At 43.9% G+C, this 18484-nt stretch overlaps 1 protein-coding gene across 10 annotated transcripts in view; it reads left to right on the plus strand.

Annotated features, from left to right (window-relative positions):
• PTPRF (protein tyrosine phosphatase receptor type F) overlaps positions 1-18484 on the plus strand; it is an 834986-nt gene that overhangs the window by 442173 nt on the left and 374329 nt on the right. For all 10 annotated transcript variants that reach the window (XM_061632671.1, XM_061632670.1, XM_061632668.1 and 7 more), the window contains one exon: positions 14691-14836. In XM_061632671.1, the coding sequence (XP_061488655.1) occupies positions 14691-14836 (146 nt within the window). The remainder of the gene's footprint in view (positions 1-14690; positions 14837-18484) is intronic.

Raw genomic sequence — 18484 nt, forward strand, 5'->3', positions numbered from 1 at the left:
AAGCTCACTCACATAAAGTGTATGCTTGAAAAATACAAATTGGAAGTACTTTGTGTGAGTTAAAATAGTAAAGGTAATATGTTTTCTCAGTGGTTTTAACAAGAAGATGTGATTAAAGTCCAAACTATAGGCTTTCTGAAAAATAATTCTAATTGAACTACTGCAGAAACTGGGTGGTGCTCAATCTAACTCACGCTGAACAGAGGTCAAAAGGACAAAATGATCCTCAATTTGTAAAAATCAAAGTCTGAGGAAAGGGCTAGTATTTTATTTATCAGTGGACCGTAAGATGCCTTCACATTTCCACCATTCTCTTCAAAAGTGAGCAGGAATCATTACATATTGAACACAGCTGATAGTCCTTTTGCTGGAAATATTTAAAAAAAACTGGCTTCATGTCTATAGTGTGTATTAGAGTGTTTCTGACATTTCATGCCAGGTATCGAAACTTGGCAACTTGGCAACATGCAGATGCTCTATATTGAACTCTATGCATGTGAAAATAGTTTATACAAATAAGGAAAAATGGCTTAGGTAATGGGGATGCCAGAGTGCACTCATTATCATTAGTCAGGATGCTGTCCTCTTCACCATGTAGATGAGGCCAAGATCCAATTCAGAGAACAATATACACTACCATTAAAATGAAATGTTTTTATCTACATCACCATTTCTAGTAGCCAAGAACGCTGTTTGGTATTCTAACAGGTATCCTAATAAGATTGTTTATAGTAGAGTTTGTGGGGGTTGGGAGGCTAAGTAATAGTGTGCCTTTAAAGAAGTCTGAGCTCACTTTAAATTCTTAAAACTAGAGGAGGGGAATTAGATTGGCTAGGCCTTTGAACTTGTTGCACCAAGAACCAGCTGCTTGCAAAGGAGGGTTAAAATCTTTTAATCCTTTTGTGCAAAATAATATGGTGCTTAATGTGGTAAGCATGCTAGCAAAATTAATTTTCATGTTTCTTTTTTCAGGCAGGAGCATTTTGATCTGTCTCTTTTCAGTTCTGCCTCTGTTCCAGGCTGTGTATGCTCTGAACTTTCTGCGCTTTGCCATGCAGTTTAATAATTTTGACATTTTCAAGAAAGTTGTGAATTAAGAACTGTAGGTTTAAATATAAGCCCCTACAACAATCTGTTAGAACAGGGTCAGCTGCTGCTGGGAAAGCTACTGTGCCCATGCAGTATTAACCCAGCTTTGCAAGTAGGTTCACAAAAGCTACTAGACTACAAAATATTTTAACAGCCTACGTGCTGATACATCCAGTCAATTGAAAATATTTTTGAGGGAGGCTAACTAATCTCAGACCAAAGAAAACAAATGTTACCCCACCCCCAGTCGTTTGGGGATTATAAATTTTTTAAAAACAGTAAGAGGGAAAAATAGGCATTGGAACCTTTCCATGCTGATTGTGTTTCACTAGGGTTGCACTTCACTCACTCACTCACTCACTCACTCACTCACACACTCACACACTCTCTCTCTCACACACACACACACACACACACACACACACACACACACACACACACTCTTTTCCTCTCTCTGTGCCCAAGTGCATCTCTCTCAATCAAAACACACAGAGCATACTTGAGAGAGAGAGCACATGCACACACACACACATTCAGAAAACCCCCTCTGTAGGTGAAATGGCTGCCATGTAAGATAAAATAACCCCCCCAATAAATAAATAAATAAATAAAATACACGAGGGCCACAAACCTGGGCTAATAAGTTAACTCTTTCCTCTGTTGCTAAAGCTGGAGTATCGTTTGTAATCTGTCAATCCCTTTCTTTTGCATGGGGATTCCTTACTATATACCTTTCTGTATGTGGTCTGGTGCTTAATTTTTTTCTGTCAGTCTTATCACATTTATGTGGCATTTTTATATACACTCATGGGGCCTGAACTAGTGGTGACTGACCAGGAACAAGACCTTAGGGACAGTGAACACCTCAATGAAGACGTTGACCCATTTAGAATACTGTGTACAGTTCTGATCACCTCACCTTTAAAAGGGTATTATAGAGCTGGAATTTTTTTAGAAAAGGGAAAGCAAAATAATCAAGGGGTTGAAGCAACTTCCCTGTGAGGAAATATTACAATATTTGGAACGTTTTAATCAAGATAAAAGGTGAGTAACAGGGAACATGACAGATGGGTATAAAATTATGCATGGCATAGAGAAAGTGGATAGAGATTTTTTTTTTCTCCCTCTGTCATAACACTAGCATACATAGACATCCAATGAAGATGAAGGTTAGAAGATTCAGGACAGACCAAAGAAAGTACTTCTTCACATAGCTGACTGTTAAACTTTTCTCCCACAAGATGTAGTGAAGGTTACTAGCTTGGATGGCTTTAAAAGAGGATTAGTCAAATTCACAGAGGATAAGACCATTGTGGCTATCACAGTGGCTGTGTTCAATATCCACTGTCGGAGACAGTATGCCTTTGAATACAAGTTGCAGGTGGGGACAGTGCTGTTGCACTCAGGTTCTTCTTGTGGGCTTCCCATAGGCATCTGGTTGACTACTGTGAGAGCAGGATGCTGGACTAAATGGGCCATTGGCCTGACTGGCAGCATTCTTCTTATGTTCTTATACCATACAGCAGTGGTTCTCAACCTGGGGGCTATGACCCCCCAGGGGGCCACAAAGTAATCGGGGGGGGGCGCACAGTAAATAAATGTAAAAGAAAGTAAAAAAAGTCTTCACTCCCTGAATGTTGTCTGCTCCCCACTGCTGCTACAGACAATACCTCCCACTTGCTCCAAACGAGAGGGGAGGACTTTTGCTGAAGCAGAGTGTCTTTCAGGCACACCGAGGGCAGGTGCCTGCCTATAAAACACGTGGCAGATGCCAAAGGAGGCTGAGGGTAGAGCTACCAGGAAGAAGTGGGGATTACAATCACCTACTTCCATCTCCTCGCACTGCCGCTGCTGACGATGCCCTTACTCAGAATGAGAAGAGAGGGCTTTTCGTGAAGCAAAAAGAAGCAAGGCTGCAAGGAAAGGCTCCTTTCCCTCTTCCTTTATGCCAGCCAGCCTGCCTGCCTTTCTTGGCTCCTGATTCACTGCCATCTCCTTTCAAAAATTATTCTTATTTACAAGGCTGCCCAGATCTCGCCTTCGGCTCAGACGGAAACAAGGAGCAGTGAAGAAGCTCAGGACTTGCTCGCCCCCCATCTCTGAGGCTAAGTATGTGTGTGCCAGCATCCCCCCTTTCTTCCACCTACAATCTGCCCCCTATTCTCTCCAAGATGCTGCAGTAGTTGAGGGCTTCCCCCCTCCCATGTGCCTGAATGCTTACAGATGCTTGCAGGAGAGGCAGGTGTGTTTGTGTGTGTGCATGCACTGATCTGTCTTCTGCTCCACTCTCATTCCCCTAGTGCACACTAACCCAGTCATCAGTTCTGATGATCACCCCAAGGCCTAAAAGCACTAACACCCCTACTCAATCTATCCACCCTTTTGTCTTCACCCTTTAGCATCCCCACCATTCACATTGCTGCTTCTTTCTTTCTTTCTTTCTTTCTTTCTTTCTTTCTTTCTTTCTTTCTTTCTTTCTTTCTTTCTTTCTTTCTTTCTTTCTTTCTTTCTTTCTTTCTTTCTTTCTTTCTTTCTTTCTTTCTTTCTTTCTTTCTTTCTTTCTTTCTTTCTTTTTATTTATTAAAAGCTCAGCAGGTTTGCTGAGGCTGGGGTCCACATACTGCAACTGAAATTTATTTATTTATTTATTTATTATTGCATTTATATCCCACCTTTCCTCCAAGTTGCTCAAGGTGGTTCACATAATTCCCACCCCCTTTCCATTTTATTCTTATACCAACCCTGAGATAGGTCAGGCTGAGAGACTGTGTCTGGCTCAAGGTCACCCAGTGGGCTTAATGGCTGGGTGGGGATTTGAACCTGGATCTTAGTCCAACACTGTAACCCACTGGTGTTGGGAGACAGGACTATTCATCTTTAGATGGGGGGAGGGATACAAATTTGATTGGACCTTTGCATCGAGAAAAGAAAGCAACACCTCCCTGTCTGCCCGGAGCTTTTTATGGAAAGGGATATTTGGAGATGTGATTTTGCCACGCACCATTTATTCACTTAACAGAGGCTAAAATTAAAATTAGCATGGGGGGGGTGTCACAAAATGTTTTTGAGCTTATAAAGGGGGTCCTGTACTCCTAAAGGTTGGGAACCCCTGCCATATACTATAACATATATACCAGGTCTGATTGGCGGTGATAATTTGATAGGTTTTATGTGAGTCTTGTTAGCCACTGTCTTTGTTGCAGTCTTGGGTAGCTGAAAGACAACTTTGCTTATTAAGGGCTATGGATGTGTGGCAGGTGCACTGGGTTTTGTAGGCCTTGACCCATTCAGTGCAGTGGAAGGGATTTCCTTGCCCAGAAAAATGTGCCCTTATTGCTTAGTGGACGTACCATGTGATGCATATGTCACTTTTCTCACAAACAATGGCAAGGTACTATTGACAAGTGAAATATAAATATTAAACTCCCAGACTGGCCATTGATTTGCTTTCTACAATTTATTTTAGATAACAGAGCCCATTTTAAATTTATCCTCAATTCTGTAAAATGCTTATCTGAAAAAGGAAGCTTCTGCATCGGAGAAGACAATTTTGGTGTCTTTTATATCCTTCTCAGAGTGTGCTCAAAAAATACTTCCTTTTGTTTTGATTTTTTATTTTTCCTATGTCTTGTTGTATTTAAATTACTCCTCTGGGCTTCCCCACCCTCTAGTTGTCCAAATCATATGTGAAAGCATAAATCAAACAAAACTTTTTCCAGCCGTAGGTCTTGGTGACCTCAAACTAAGGAAACTCTTACCTCACCACTCAACGATATATTTTGGCAGCCAGAAAATTTTGTTATATTTAATAGCTCCAATACATATAATTTAAGAACTGAATCTGTGTCTTAAAATGATGCCTGGGGAGGTTTTTGTGTTGTAGAAAGCCTAGCACTCGGAATTGTGGCCCTCTAGTGCATTCAATTAGCTTGATTGGCAGAGTTGCTGTGGAGGAAGAAAGGGTAAGATTTAGCAACAGCATCAGTTTGGATGAGTCAGATTGCAGAAGGTTGTTGGCCTGAGGCATTAACCGTACCCTTGTAACATTATATATTCTGTGTAATCAGCATTTATTCCACACCCCATAACAAAGTAGAGATTCTAACTGTTGTCATGAGCACCTTAGTTTAGCATTCGGTACCAGCTGCTATTGGAAACGGGTTGAATTGACTGCTTCTCCTTATATTCACTATATTTATTTAGGGTAAATAAACAAAACGAAGCTTGAAATAGCTTCAATAATAAAGATCAGAAATATTTTCCTGGACATGCTTTTAAGTGCATAAAGAATTCATAAATTCACTCAAGTCAAGCTGAATAGAAACATGTATCCTAGAAATTAAAGGAAGCCATACAAGATAGAAGTTTGTTAAAATCCAAGTTTTTGGGGAAGGCAAATTAATATATATTTTATTACCAAGGACAAATGTGCCTTATACTGAAAACAATGACATTAAAATTGGATTGCTGCAATACAAGAACAGCTTTACTAGCTACTGTGGGTGTTGTAAATTAAATAGAACAGTATCACTACAAAAAGGATGCCATAATAGGATGTATTTTCAATATGTTATATGTATTAAATGTGCAAGTAGTACAAATTGTACTAAGTCCGGGACATGTAAGTTCAAATGGTAGATTCCCAGCAGAAAAAAGAAATGTTTTTATAGAAGTGTGATCAAATATGAATCTTTAAAAACATATTCTAATGCAGTTAATATTCTAGTGCCATATCTTCCTTGAAGCAAAGTAATTCTGCTGTTATGATCAGGCCCAGTGCCAGTGGGCAGCCAGGTTGGACACTGGCTGAGGGGCCCCTCCTTAGGCTGGGAGGGTGGAGCTCCCACTCTACTATCTGTACCAGTGTTGGGTTGTGGGGCCCAGCAATCCAACACTGCAGTGCAGTGGGAACTCCACCCCCCCAGGAAACACCTCTCCTGATGCAGGTGGCGCAGGCTTCAATAGACCAGCTCGCCCCACCTACCTCTGGTATAGCCAGATTAGTGTGCTGCGTGTGCATGCCTACCATCACCCAAGATGGCGGTGGGGGCATCCGTAAGGGGATGACGCCTCTGCCACCATCTTGAGTGATAGTATGCATGCACATGCAGCATGCTAATGCAACAATGTAGAAAGTTGGGGGGTCATATTTAAGCCTGTGCTGCCTGCATCTGGAGGAGGTCTTGGGGAACATGGCAACACGGGCCCAGGGCAGTCTGGTGCCAAATGATACTTCTCTTGTAGGTTGATGTATTCTTGCTCCAGCCATAACCAATGTTTTATGTTTTTTACCTCAAAATATAGAAACTAAATTACAATAAGCCAGATATTTAGCCTACCATGTTTAAACATGTTTGAAAATCAAATCCACCTATCCAAATGCTAGTCTTACTTCTATCTGTCTATATAATATTTTTGTAAGCCGTCACACAGCGTGACAACAGCATTCCATGTGGGCAAGGGGTGAGATGCAGCAAGCATGAGGCAAGTGAGGTGGGAAGCAAGTGAGCAAGCAAGCAAGGTGGGTGGGTGAGCAAGGTGGCCCGGGGCAAGCCATGGAGGAACAGTCAGGACAGGCTGGGGCAGCTCCTCAGCAACCGTCCTGCTCTCCCTCCACTGTTCCCCACCTCACCAACAACACTGTCTCAGCTTCAGTGGCAGAGGGGGAGGAGGAGGGAAATAGCGGGAGAGTAATTAATTAATTAATAGTAGGATCTTTAACCCTTTGTTCCCACTGTGGTCCCAGTCAGAACTGAGGTTGTGTGTGCCTGCTATTCACAGTGGAAGGAAAGCTCCTGTGGGTCCTCTGTGCTGAACAATTTGTCCATCCCAATTTAGATAGAATATTGTTAGAACTTGCTTTATGAAATATATGTTCCCAAATTATTTACTCATGCAATGGAATTGTAAAAGCAAAGAGTTATTACTGGTTGGAGAAACCCATCTTTTCTAACTCCCTCCTTTAAGTGTTCTACTTTTCTGTGAGCTTGGGGAGAAGGGAAATCAGTGAGTGCTCCATATAAATGTTCTGAGGAACAGCTATGCAAGGAAATGTATATTTGCATTGTGTTCTTCAAGGATAAGAATTTTGCATTATGGTCTCTGTCATTTAACAAAATTTTACTAGCTTACTAGATCCCAAAATAAATAACATAAAATAAGTCAATGCAGAAATCAAAAACAAATAAACCAGCTGAGCAAACTGCATTGGAAAATGGTCAGTTACAGTGCAATCAACATCAGAATGAACCTTATCAGCATTTTGCTGAGGGAGATTATAGAGGGAATGAAATACATATATATGTAAATATAACTAAGTAGAAATAGATGTGAATCTAGGTAAGTAAATATGTGAAATCAATGTAAGTTAAGCAGTCATGGCTAATAATTTATTGATTTTTATCTCAGGCTGCTCCTTGTGACATTGAAGCTGTATGTAGTGAGCTGTCAATTTTCTGCATCTTAGAAATATTTTCTCTGAGACTGCTCTCTGCTTCCTCATTGGGCCCACATGAAGGCTCCTCATCATTTCAAATATATTTAAGTATTTTCATAGAACTAATTGTGTGCATAAATACCTTTGCCAGTTGGGAGTGGAGTGAGAAGGTGTCATTTAAATGGACTGATTCCACTAGTCTGGAAGTTCTATTATTTGCTGTTTGGTGCATAGAATGAAAGAAAAGGAAATAAGGTCTTCAAAGCCTTCTTCAAAGAGCTTGTAGTGTGATGATCTGATTTCTCTAATTATTTTAATACCCTTTTGGCAAAAAGAGTGCTCAGAATTGCCTACAGTATTCCATAAAAAACTGAATTGCATTTTTCTGATATTTTAAACTGTTATTATTAATTGCTAAGCTCAAATAAGGGGTTAGGTCTCATAGTTTTCAGTACCTTTAGAAAACATTTGTTGAAATTTGTGTTTAGCTTTAATAGCAATACCAGTTGAATAGATCTTTCATCCCTTCTCCAGCCTCAGAGGAGACTGGGGGGTCTGCAACTCAGATAATGCCCACCTTTCACCTTAACTCTTCTGAAAAAAGGCAATCCCACTCCATTATTTTAACAGCATGTAATTATTGGGGATTGGCATTGCCAGAAGTTTGTTTGTTTTTTAACATCTCAGTGTATGTGTTTTTTATTAAAAGAAACCATTCACAGCAGGTGTGCATTGAGCTCTTTCATAACTGAGCAAGCAAAGCAGAGTAAGCCTTGCAGAAATCCCTTTGTGCGCCATTGTGAAATATATTGTTAGGCCATCCAAACTTTTTCAACCATTGTTTTATATTATAGAACACTGTTTTTGTTCTATTTAATAGCTGATTAACTCCACCTGCAGATGGATTACATAGTCCCAGAACTCAATGATGCACCCCAGGCGCAAGGGGAGTTATATCAGGGAGAGGAGTCAGATGATGATGGGGTCCCTGGGGGCGTTGGAGGACGGGGGGACTCTGCCAGCCCGCAGACTTCCTCGGCCAGCACCCTCATTGAGGCAGGTCCTGCCCTGTCTGCAAGTGCCAGCTCTACACTGCATCAGCAGTGTCAGGGGGGGCTGGAAATTCCTGGGTCTTTGGCAAGGAAGGAAAGTCCTTAGCCAGCAGTCGGGTTGTAAATCTGCCAGGCCTATCGGAAGCGTACTTGCCGAGTCAGAAGTCCAGAAGCGAGGTCAGTGGAGGTCCGAGATCAATTGCCAAGGAGGTCAGTCAAAGAGATGCTGCAGGGAAACTAGGTCTACACAAGCCACGCCTGACGTTGCAGTCAGCAACAAGCTGCAGCCAAGGTGTGCCTTATAAAGAGCAGGATGGACAGCAGGTGTGAGCCCTCAGCGTTTGGGCCTTAAGGAGACAGGCCTGCCTCTCTTCTGCCTGACCTTCTGATGTCTACGTTCTGCGGGTGAGGGGGGAGTATCCTGTTCACTGTCTGTGTCTGGCTGCAGGGCCTCTGCTGTCCCTGGGGTGCTCTGCAGCTGAGGGGCAGAAGGAGCTGGATTCTCAGGAGGCTCCTCCGTGTCTCCTGCTGCTCCTGGGTCTGCTGCTGTTACTCCCGAGTCGTCCTCATCTGAGGAGTCCTCTGACGGGGCCATGACAGCAAGCTCCCTGCCTGAGCTGTTAGAAAGCGACCCTTCGCGTGCGCCAACCCCACCCATGTAGGAATCCCCTCTTGGCACTTGAAACGCTTCCCCACCAACCAGCTTCCTCCTCCCTGAGGTCACGCCGTCACCTAGCGAAGCCCTACTGTCGGATGGGCCGTCAGAGGCTTGCCTCTCTCACCCCGCATGAGAAGGCTTGAGAAGGACTTTCAGAGGGTGGAACTTCGGAGGAGCAATCGTTTATGGGCAAAGACCTTCCTTACTTAAGCCGGTGCCCACCCAGGCTGTAGTGCTGAGTCAACTCTCCTCACACACTGCAGACTGGTTAGGTAGACTAGTTAGGGAAAGTAGTGAGTCAGAGTAGACAGGTTTATGCAGTGCACTGCTTTGGATGTAACCATCACACTAATAAAATGAGAATTAAACCAAACCTCGCCTCTGTCTTGTGTCTTGGACTCTGGGCAGGACACCTTGACTCAGCCACCACCTCCCTTCACCAATGCTCCCATGACCAAAACCATGGAGGCTAGCGCCGCCACCAAAGGGGGACTTCAGAGAACCGTCGAAGCCTTGTACACTGAAGTCCAGAATCTCTGTGCAGAAACCCAGAATCTCCAACTCGAGAATCAAAACCTTCAAGCCTTGATTATTATTTATTATAATTATTATCTTTATTTATACCCCACCCTTTTTTCCAAACTGGAACTCAAGGCGGCTTCCAGATAAAAACAAGTACATATCATTAAGAACCTATAAAAATATAAAACATATAAAGATATAAAATCAGCGCTAAAACAGGATTAAACTATTAAGATGTTAAAACCAGTTACTCTTAAAAAACTGCAGCCCAGTTTAGGAGCATACAAGTAAAACAATAACATACAGCATCCTCTTCAGTCACTACCCTTAAAACCTTCAGTTCCAAAGGCCTGCCGGAAGAAAAAAGTCTTTAGCTGTCGGCGGAAAGACTGCACAGAGGAGGCCATTCTTGCCTCCCTAGGGAGGGAGTTCCAGAGCCTAGGGGCAGCCACCGAAAAGGCCCTATCTCGTGTCCCCACCAGTCGCACTTGTGAAGGTGTTGGGATCGTGAGAAGGGTCTCTCCTGAAGATCTCAGGGCCCCAGCAGGTTCATATAGGGAGATACAGTCTGACAGATAGCCTGGACCTAAGCCGTATAGGGCTTTATAGGTCATAACCAGCACTTTGAATTGTGTCCGGAAACAGACTGGCAGCCAGTGGAGCTGTTGCAGCAGGGGAGTTGTATGGTCCCTGTAACCAGCCCCAGTTAACATTCTGGCTGCAGCTCGTTGCACCAACTGAAGTTTCCGAACAGTCTTCAAAGGCAGCCCACGTAGATTGCCCAAGGAGGTGCGGCACCAGTGGCCGCACCAGCCATCCGAGTCAAGGCACCAGTGGGACTACCTCCTCACTATGGTAGCCAGAGTGACCAGTTATTGTTGTTGTTGTTGTTGTTAGTGTTGTTGTTGTTGTTATTATTATCTATTAAATTTCTATACCGCCCCATAGCCGAAGCTCTCTGGACGGTTTACAACATAAAAACAAATGCAATATATAATATACAATTCATATTCAGTACAATTAAAAGAAAAAATACATCACATTTTAAATAAACTAAACAATAAATCTCAACAATGTACATAATATTGTAATAATAATAATAATATAACAAAATAAATAAACCGAACATAACAGTTATAAAACTATCTAAAACTATTCTCCAATGTCCCATTCTGCTTCTCCCCACCTCACCCCATCTTCTATTACCAATAGCACTATAAATATTTCTTCCATTGTGTTCTTTCTCCAAGACAACCCCAAGACGACGCCAAGTGCGACGCTAAGTGCGCACTTCACATCGCACTTGCTGAGGCGCGCACCAAGGCCTCAGGCAGCTCTTCCCCTTCGTATACCTGGAGCAGAAGACAAAAAATGGAGGCAGAGTAGGCAAGTGGCAACAGCTGCAGCAGCACCCAGAGTCCTTCCAAACACACACTCACACACCCAGCGTCAGGCAGCTCTTCCACTTCATATACCTGGAGCAGAAGACAAAAAATGGACCAGTTCACCACGTTCCTTGCCCAGCATGAACTGTACATACGCGTACAACAAGCTGAGTTTCCGAGTTTCTTGATCGTGTATTTGGATGATATCCTCATCTGTTCGGACTCTCCAGCTGAACACGATGAGCACGTGTGGGCGGTGCTACAATGTCTCAGGGGACACCGTCTGTACGCCAAGCTGGAGAAGTGCTGCTTTGACTTAACCATGTTGGACCTTTTGGGTACCGCATTTCTCCTGCCAGAGTGGAGATGGACCCGGGCAAGGTCCACTGCGTTCTCATGTGGCAACCTCCTAAAACAAAGAAGTACCTTCAGTGGTTCCTGGGGTTCACCAACTACTACCATCGGTTTATCGCTAATTACTCTGACAAGACTGCGCCCCTCACATACTGCCTGATGGGCTCAGGTCCCTTTTACTGGACTGACGCTGCGCAAGGAGCCTTCGAGGAGCTGAAGGTTCGGTTCGCCTCTGAACCCATACTGCAACATGCGAACCCTGCACTCCCCTTTGTGGTGGAGACGGATGCATCGGACGTGGCCATTGGAGCGGTGCTTTTACAACCAGCATGGGGGGGGTGTCTGAGGCCATGTGCATACTTTTCATGGAAGTTGACAGGTTCAGAGCAAAACTATACCATGTGGGAAAAAGTGTTGCTGGCCATTCAGGATGCTTTTGAAACTTGGCGACATCTTTTGGAAGGAGCGCAGCACGAGATAGAGGTGTGCACTGATCATCGGAACCTGGAGAGCCACCACACCGCCTGTAGGTTGAACCAGAGACAGGTGTGCTGGGCTCAATTCTTGGCTCGCCTCCACTTCAAAATCCATTACATTCCCCAGGCGCAGAATAAGCGAGCAGATGCTCTGTCCTGCAAACCGGAATACCTGGAGAACCCGACCCCAAGACCGCCACAACAGATTATACCCCTCGAGAAGATGGTGGCAGGGGTGTGTGAGGACTCCTGGGTGGAGGAACTGTGTTCGGTGCAAGAACGAGATCCATTTGTCAAGGGGAAGCGTTCAGAATTAGAGGAGCAGTCTCCTGGGAGTGCAGAGGGCTTCACGCTGAAGGGGAGGGGGACATGAGAGCCAAGGTCCTGCGTCAGTGTCATGACTCCCTGACTGCTAGGCACTTTGGAGTCTTTAAAACCTTGCAAACAGTCACCAGGGAGTTTTGGTGGCCCCGGATGAAGCAGGTGGAGCGCTACGTCCAGTCCTGCCCCACTTGTGCTAGAGCCAAACACATCATGGGACGGCCATCAAGACTCTTAGAGCCACTCACTACACCCCAGGGTCCTTGGTAGATGGTAACTATGGACTTCATCACTGGCCTCCCCTCTTCTCAGGGGAAGACAACAGTGTTGGTGGTGGTGGATGCTTTTACTAAAATGGCTCATTTCATTCCATGCTTGGGACTTCCAAACTCACGAGAGACAGCTCAACTGTATGTGCAGCATGTTTACAGTTTGCACAGTGTCCCAGGCAATTTAGTTTTGGACCGAGACCTGCAATTTATGGCTCGGTTTTGGTGTGCTTTGTGGCAACTCCTGCAGAGTGAGCTGAGACTGTCGTCATCTCATCACCTGCAAACGGACAGTCAGACTGAGAGAGTAAATGCCACTTTGGAGCAATATCTCCATTGCTATGTCAACTACCAGCAAGACAACTGGGTGTCCTTTTTGCCCTTAGCGGAATTCGCTTACAACAATGCAGTGCATGCTACCACACAATAGACCCCGTTCTTGCCAACCTGGGATACCACCCTCGAGCTTTTGCCGCCCCACATATCAGCCCCGTCGTTCTGGCAGCCAAGGACTTTGTGCAAGACCTCCAGGTGATGCAGCAGTTGTTGAAGGACCAGTTAGAGAGGGTGAAGGTGGACTATAAGAGAGTTACAGATAAACATCGACAGGTGGGGCCTGAAATCCATGTGGGAGACAGGGTGTGGGTATCTACCTACATGGGCACACTGTCATAAACTGGAAGACTGAAAGGTGGGTCCCTTTGAAGTTGAGCCTTAGATCAATCCAGTGGCTTTTTGTCTGAGGTTACCTCCTTCCCTCAAGATACGTCCAGTGTTCCATCGCTCCCTGCTTACCCTGGAGCATCCTCCTGATCCCCACAGGATGCCAGAGGTGCCTCCGCCCCCCCCATAGAGGTGAATGGACAAGAGGAATATGAAGTGGAGCAGATTTTGGACTCACGGAAGCACTGAGCATGGCTTTATACTTTATCCACTGGAAGGGGTATGATCAGACGGAGCGCTCATTCATGGGAATCAGCTGACGATGTCCATGTGCTGGATTTGGTGAGAGAGTTCCATGACGCCTACCCGTACAAACCCAAGACCAGGGGGTGGATGGAGGGTGGGATGATGTTGCACTCCAGGTGCTAAGGGAAATTAGATCAGGGAGAGGAGTCAGATGAGGACGAGGTCCCTGGGGGTGTTGAAGGAGGGGGGACTCTGCCAGCCCACAGACTTCCTCAGCCAGGTGTGAGGCAGGTCCCACCCCATCTGTGAGCTCCCTGCCTGAGCCATTGGGAAGCGAACCTTCATGTGCACCAAGCCCACCCATGCAGGAATTCCCGCCCAGCACTTCAATTGCTTCCCCGCCAACCAGCTTCCCGCTCCCTGAGGTCACGCCGTCACCTAGTGAAGCCCCACTGTCGGATGGGCCGTTGGAGGCTGGCCCCCCTCATCCTGTGCGAGAAGACGCAAGAAGAGGGACTTTCAGAGGGTGGAACTTTGGAGGAGCCGTTGTTCACATGCAAAGACCTTCCCTACTTAAGCAGGTGACCATCCAGGCTCTAGTGCGGAGTCAACTCTCCCCACACGCTGCAGAGACAGGCTAGGTAAACTAGTTAGGGAAAGTTGTGAGTCAGAGTAGACAGGTTTATGAAGCGCACTGCTTTGGATGTAACCATCACACTAATAAAATGAGAATTAAACCAAACCTCGCCTCTGTCTTGTGTCTCGGACTGTGGGCAGGACACTCAGAATCCTACTGTATGGAAGTGCTTTCAATGATAACAAAATTTGGACACAGTGGTTCTGATTTTATCAAACCATTTTGGCCTGATCATCATTAAATTGTTTACTTCTTTTTTAAAATAGCATTTACTGGTAGCCACATGGGCTAATTTAAACTGTAAATTTGCTTATTTCATAGAATGTTAGGACTAGAGTAAACAGTTAACAGTTAAACTAAATTATCCTCGTAAGGTTTTAAAAAGTGATTGAATTACAACAATGAGTCCATTGTTTCCCATGGTTTCTAGTTGTGGTGGCTTTGTGGGAGCTCTATAGGGGATCTTATATCTTTGTGGGAGCTATAGACATAGTTTATCCCTTAACTTAGAATGCTGTGGTACTAATTATTTTTACATTAGAGATCATGCACATTTCACCATTCAGATTGTTTGTCTTGCAGGCAAGCCAAATTTCATGAAAACTCCTGAGGATCAGATTGGGATTTCTGGAGGTGTGGCCTCCTTTGTATGTCAAGCAACAGGAGAGCCAAAGCCACGTATCACATGGATGAAGAAAGGAAAGAAAGTTAGTTCCCAGCGATTTGAGGCAAGTACAGAACAGTGTTTTCCCGGTAATTTTGTAAGGGTGCCTATATGTTGGATAGTATTAAATAAGATCAAACCTAGGGATTTGAAAGAAAAGTTTTCTGCTTGATGTGTATGTTCTGGAATATGATGCTTCTAACTCTCCAAATTTCCAGACTTGGACTATGAAGGAGAAAATTTCTTCCTTATAGGTAAGAATTGGTGAAATCTTGTCTGAGAGATAAAAGAATAAGATTCTACTAGAACAGCTTCCTTTTATAATCACTATATAATCTGGGTGATACTATTCTCATTTTGCTCAGTTTATAAATTAGATTAGTATGAAGTTGATTAAGTTCTGTGTTACAGTTCTTGCCATTAAGGAGCAATTTATAGGCAATTGTATGATAAATTATTTTCTCTATGAGAGAGTTCAACAATTTTATTTGATTTAGTGGAATGGAATGGCCAAGTTCATCTGTCACAGCCAACCCATGGCTTGCCTGTCTGTTTATTTATTTATTATTTAATTTATATCCTGCCCTTCCTCTCAGCAGGAGCCCAGGGTGGCAAACAAAAGCAGTAAAAACACTTTCAAACATCATAAAAAAAGACCTGAAAATACATTAAAACAAAACAACTTTAAAAACTTGTTGTTGTGCCTCATGCTCATATAGTGCCTCTTACTCCCTCCTACTTTGAGCAAATAATAGTTTGCTGTGATACTCAAATTGATCAAAATGTGGTTTGTTCAAATTCTGGCTTGCCTGCAAACTAGAATTAGAAACCACCGTTTAATTTGTACTTCTAATCTTAATGTCATGGCAAGATATGGTTTGTTCAAACCAGGAAGTGAATGAGAAGAGGGCAGGAGAGGAGGCAAAAGGGGAAGGAGGGAGCACACATTTTTTAAAAAAATTAATTTCTATTTTTTAGGTGTCAAATTTAACAAAGAAAAAAGACAGAAAAATACAAAAAAGGAAAGACCCCCCTGTCATGCGACCACCCGCCCCTCAAGGTGTGAGGACCATGCTTCAGACCCAATTCCCACCCTTAGGGCAATTGTTCTGGAACCCAAATACCAAATTCCCCCTTGCCAAGGCTGTGCAAACTAACACCACCCCTGCAAGGTAGAAAGTAGGCTGCCACCACCCCTGTCACTGGTTCAACTCAGAGCTAGGGGAACTCTGAGACCAGAAAATAGGTAAACCAAGGTCCTATAAGACAAGAGCCAAATTTACACTCCTTGTCAAGAAACCTCTGGTAAAACCCCACAAATTAGAATTCAGCTTTAACTCCTTTTTCCCTTTGGTAGTTGTGTAGCTGAATGGTTAAGGTGCTGGATTCAGAACCACCCTTACTCTCAACGAACACACCAGGTTAAATAGAAGTAGCTTTATTCAAAAATATAAGTGCACGTTAAAATATAGCAGCAAACAATTCTTCAAAACCATACACCCAAACAGGGGTTTAGGTACACATAAGATAATTCATTCACACAACAAGAAAATAATAACCTAACTAACCTATCTACTTACATAGGAGGTAGTTGGTTGAAGTCTCGTCTCTCCTCAGAGAGAATAGCATCAGTTACAAAGCAATGGAACCCTGCTTAGGTAACCTCCCATAGGCACCAGTCAGAAGGAACCTTTCAGAACCTTCCTGAGGGAACAAAGGCTATGGGTCTCAAGCCCTATACTTAAGGAAAAGAAACCCAACGGTCCAAGATTAATTAACCAATCAGGAGTTTTCTGATGTAATCCTTTTCTAGATGTTTCTCCACTTTTGCGCGCCTTCCAGGCCCCCCTCCCAACGGTGTTTCAACCTTCACAGGCTAGGATGGCCTTGAGTGCCAGGCTCTTACTGATTAGCACAGATAACCAGGTGCTTCTGTTTAGGCCTCCCTTAACTGTCTTCAGCTGGAAACCAAAACTTAACATTTTTACCCTTTCAGAGGCCTGTTTTCTAACAAGATGGAACTCCCAGAGTTCTTTGCACTGAGCCATGATGTTACATATAATTTTAACATTTCATAAAAATATACAAGTTCATGACACCCCCCCCACTCCAACAATAAGCACTGTCAGCTCACAATACAATAGCCATCAATATTTCCATCTAAATTTAAGCATGTAAGACAATATAAGCCCTTCATATGTCCAAATAGGTATCCACACAAGATTGGTGTTTATTAAAAAAAAAAATGTACAAATGCAGCAAGGTGCCATAGGTGGATGTTATGGGAGCACACAAGCTTAAGGCATGGTGCTAACGACCAAACTATGCCTCATGGAAAAAAGACCCTGAGTTTCTTTTGGTTTCAGAGGTTTAATCGTTGTTGTTATGTGCTTTCAAGTCAATTACAATTTATGGCAACCCTATGAATCAGCGACTTCCAATAGCATCTGTCATAAACCACCCTGTTCAGAATTTCTAAGTTCAGGTCTGTGGATTCCTTTATGGAATCAATCCATCTCTTGTTTGGCCTTCCTCTTTTTCTACTCCCTTCTGTTTTTCCCAGCATTATTGTCTTTTCTAGTGAATCGTGTCTTCTCATTATGTGTCCAAAGTATGATAACCTCAGTTTCATCATTTTCGCTTCTAGTGACAGTTCTGGTTTAATTTGTTCTAACACTCAATTATTTGTCTTTTTCGCAGTCCATGGTATGCGCAAAGCTCTCCTCCAACACCACATTTCAAATGAGTTGATTTTTCTCTTGGCTGCTTTTTTCATTGTCCAACTTTTACATCCATACATAGAGATCGGAAATACCATGGTCTGAATGATCCCGACTTTAGTGTTCAGTGATACATCTTTGCATTTGAGGACCTTTTCTAGTTCTGTCATAGCTGCCCTCCCCAGTCCTAGCCTTCTTCTGATTTCTTGACTATTGTCTCCATTTTGGTTAATGACTGTGCCAAGGTATTGATAATCCTTGACAAGTTCAATGTCCTCATTGACAGCTTTAAAGTTACATAAATGTTCTGTTGTCATTACTTTAGTCTTCTTGACGTTCAGCTGTAGTCCTGCTTTTGTGCTTTCCTCTTTAACTTTCATCAGCGTTAGTTTCAAATCATTACTGGTTTCTGCTAGTAGTATATCTTAAATTATTGATATTTCTCCCTCCAATTTTCACACCTCCTTCATCTTGGTCCAATCCCACTTTCCGTATATGTTCTGCGTATAGATTAAACAAATGGGGTGATAAAATACACCCCTGTCTCACACCCTTTCCCAGGGCCAGTTCTAAAGGACTTCCAGGTGGGGCTCTGGCCCGAGAAGAGCCGCGGATCACAAGACAGGAGGAGCTTCTGAGCCGCCTGCCATCCCCTCGCTTCACCTACCTTTCTCTCTGCTGTTTTTTGCAGTGCACACAGGGTTGCCATCAATGAAGATGGCGGCCGAGGTTTCCGTAAGGGGCTGAAGCCTCTGCCACCATCTTGGTTGATGGCAGCAATGCGCGTGTGTGCGTGCTATCAACCAAGATGGCTGCAGAGGCTTCAGCCCCTTACGGAAACCTCGGCTGCCATCCTGATTGATGGCAACCCTGCGCGCGCAGTGCACGCAGCCGCAAAAAAAGCAGAGAAAGGCAGGTGAAGCAGGGGGATGGTGGGTGGCTCGGAAGCTCCTGTCCTGCGATCCGCGCTCATGCCGCGGATCGCGGAAGGG

The sequence above is a fragment of the Rhineura floridana genome, chromosome 6, assembly GCF_030035675.1.
Source record: "Rhineura floridana isolate rRhiFlo1 chromosome 6, rRhiFlo1.hap2, whole genome shotgun sequence".
Classification (NCBI taxonomy): domain Eukaryota; kingdom Metazoa; phylum Chordata; class Lepidosauria; order Squamata; family Rhineuridae; genus Rhineura; species Rhineura floridana.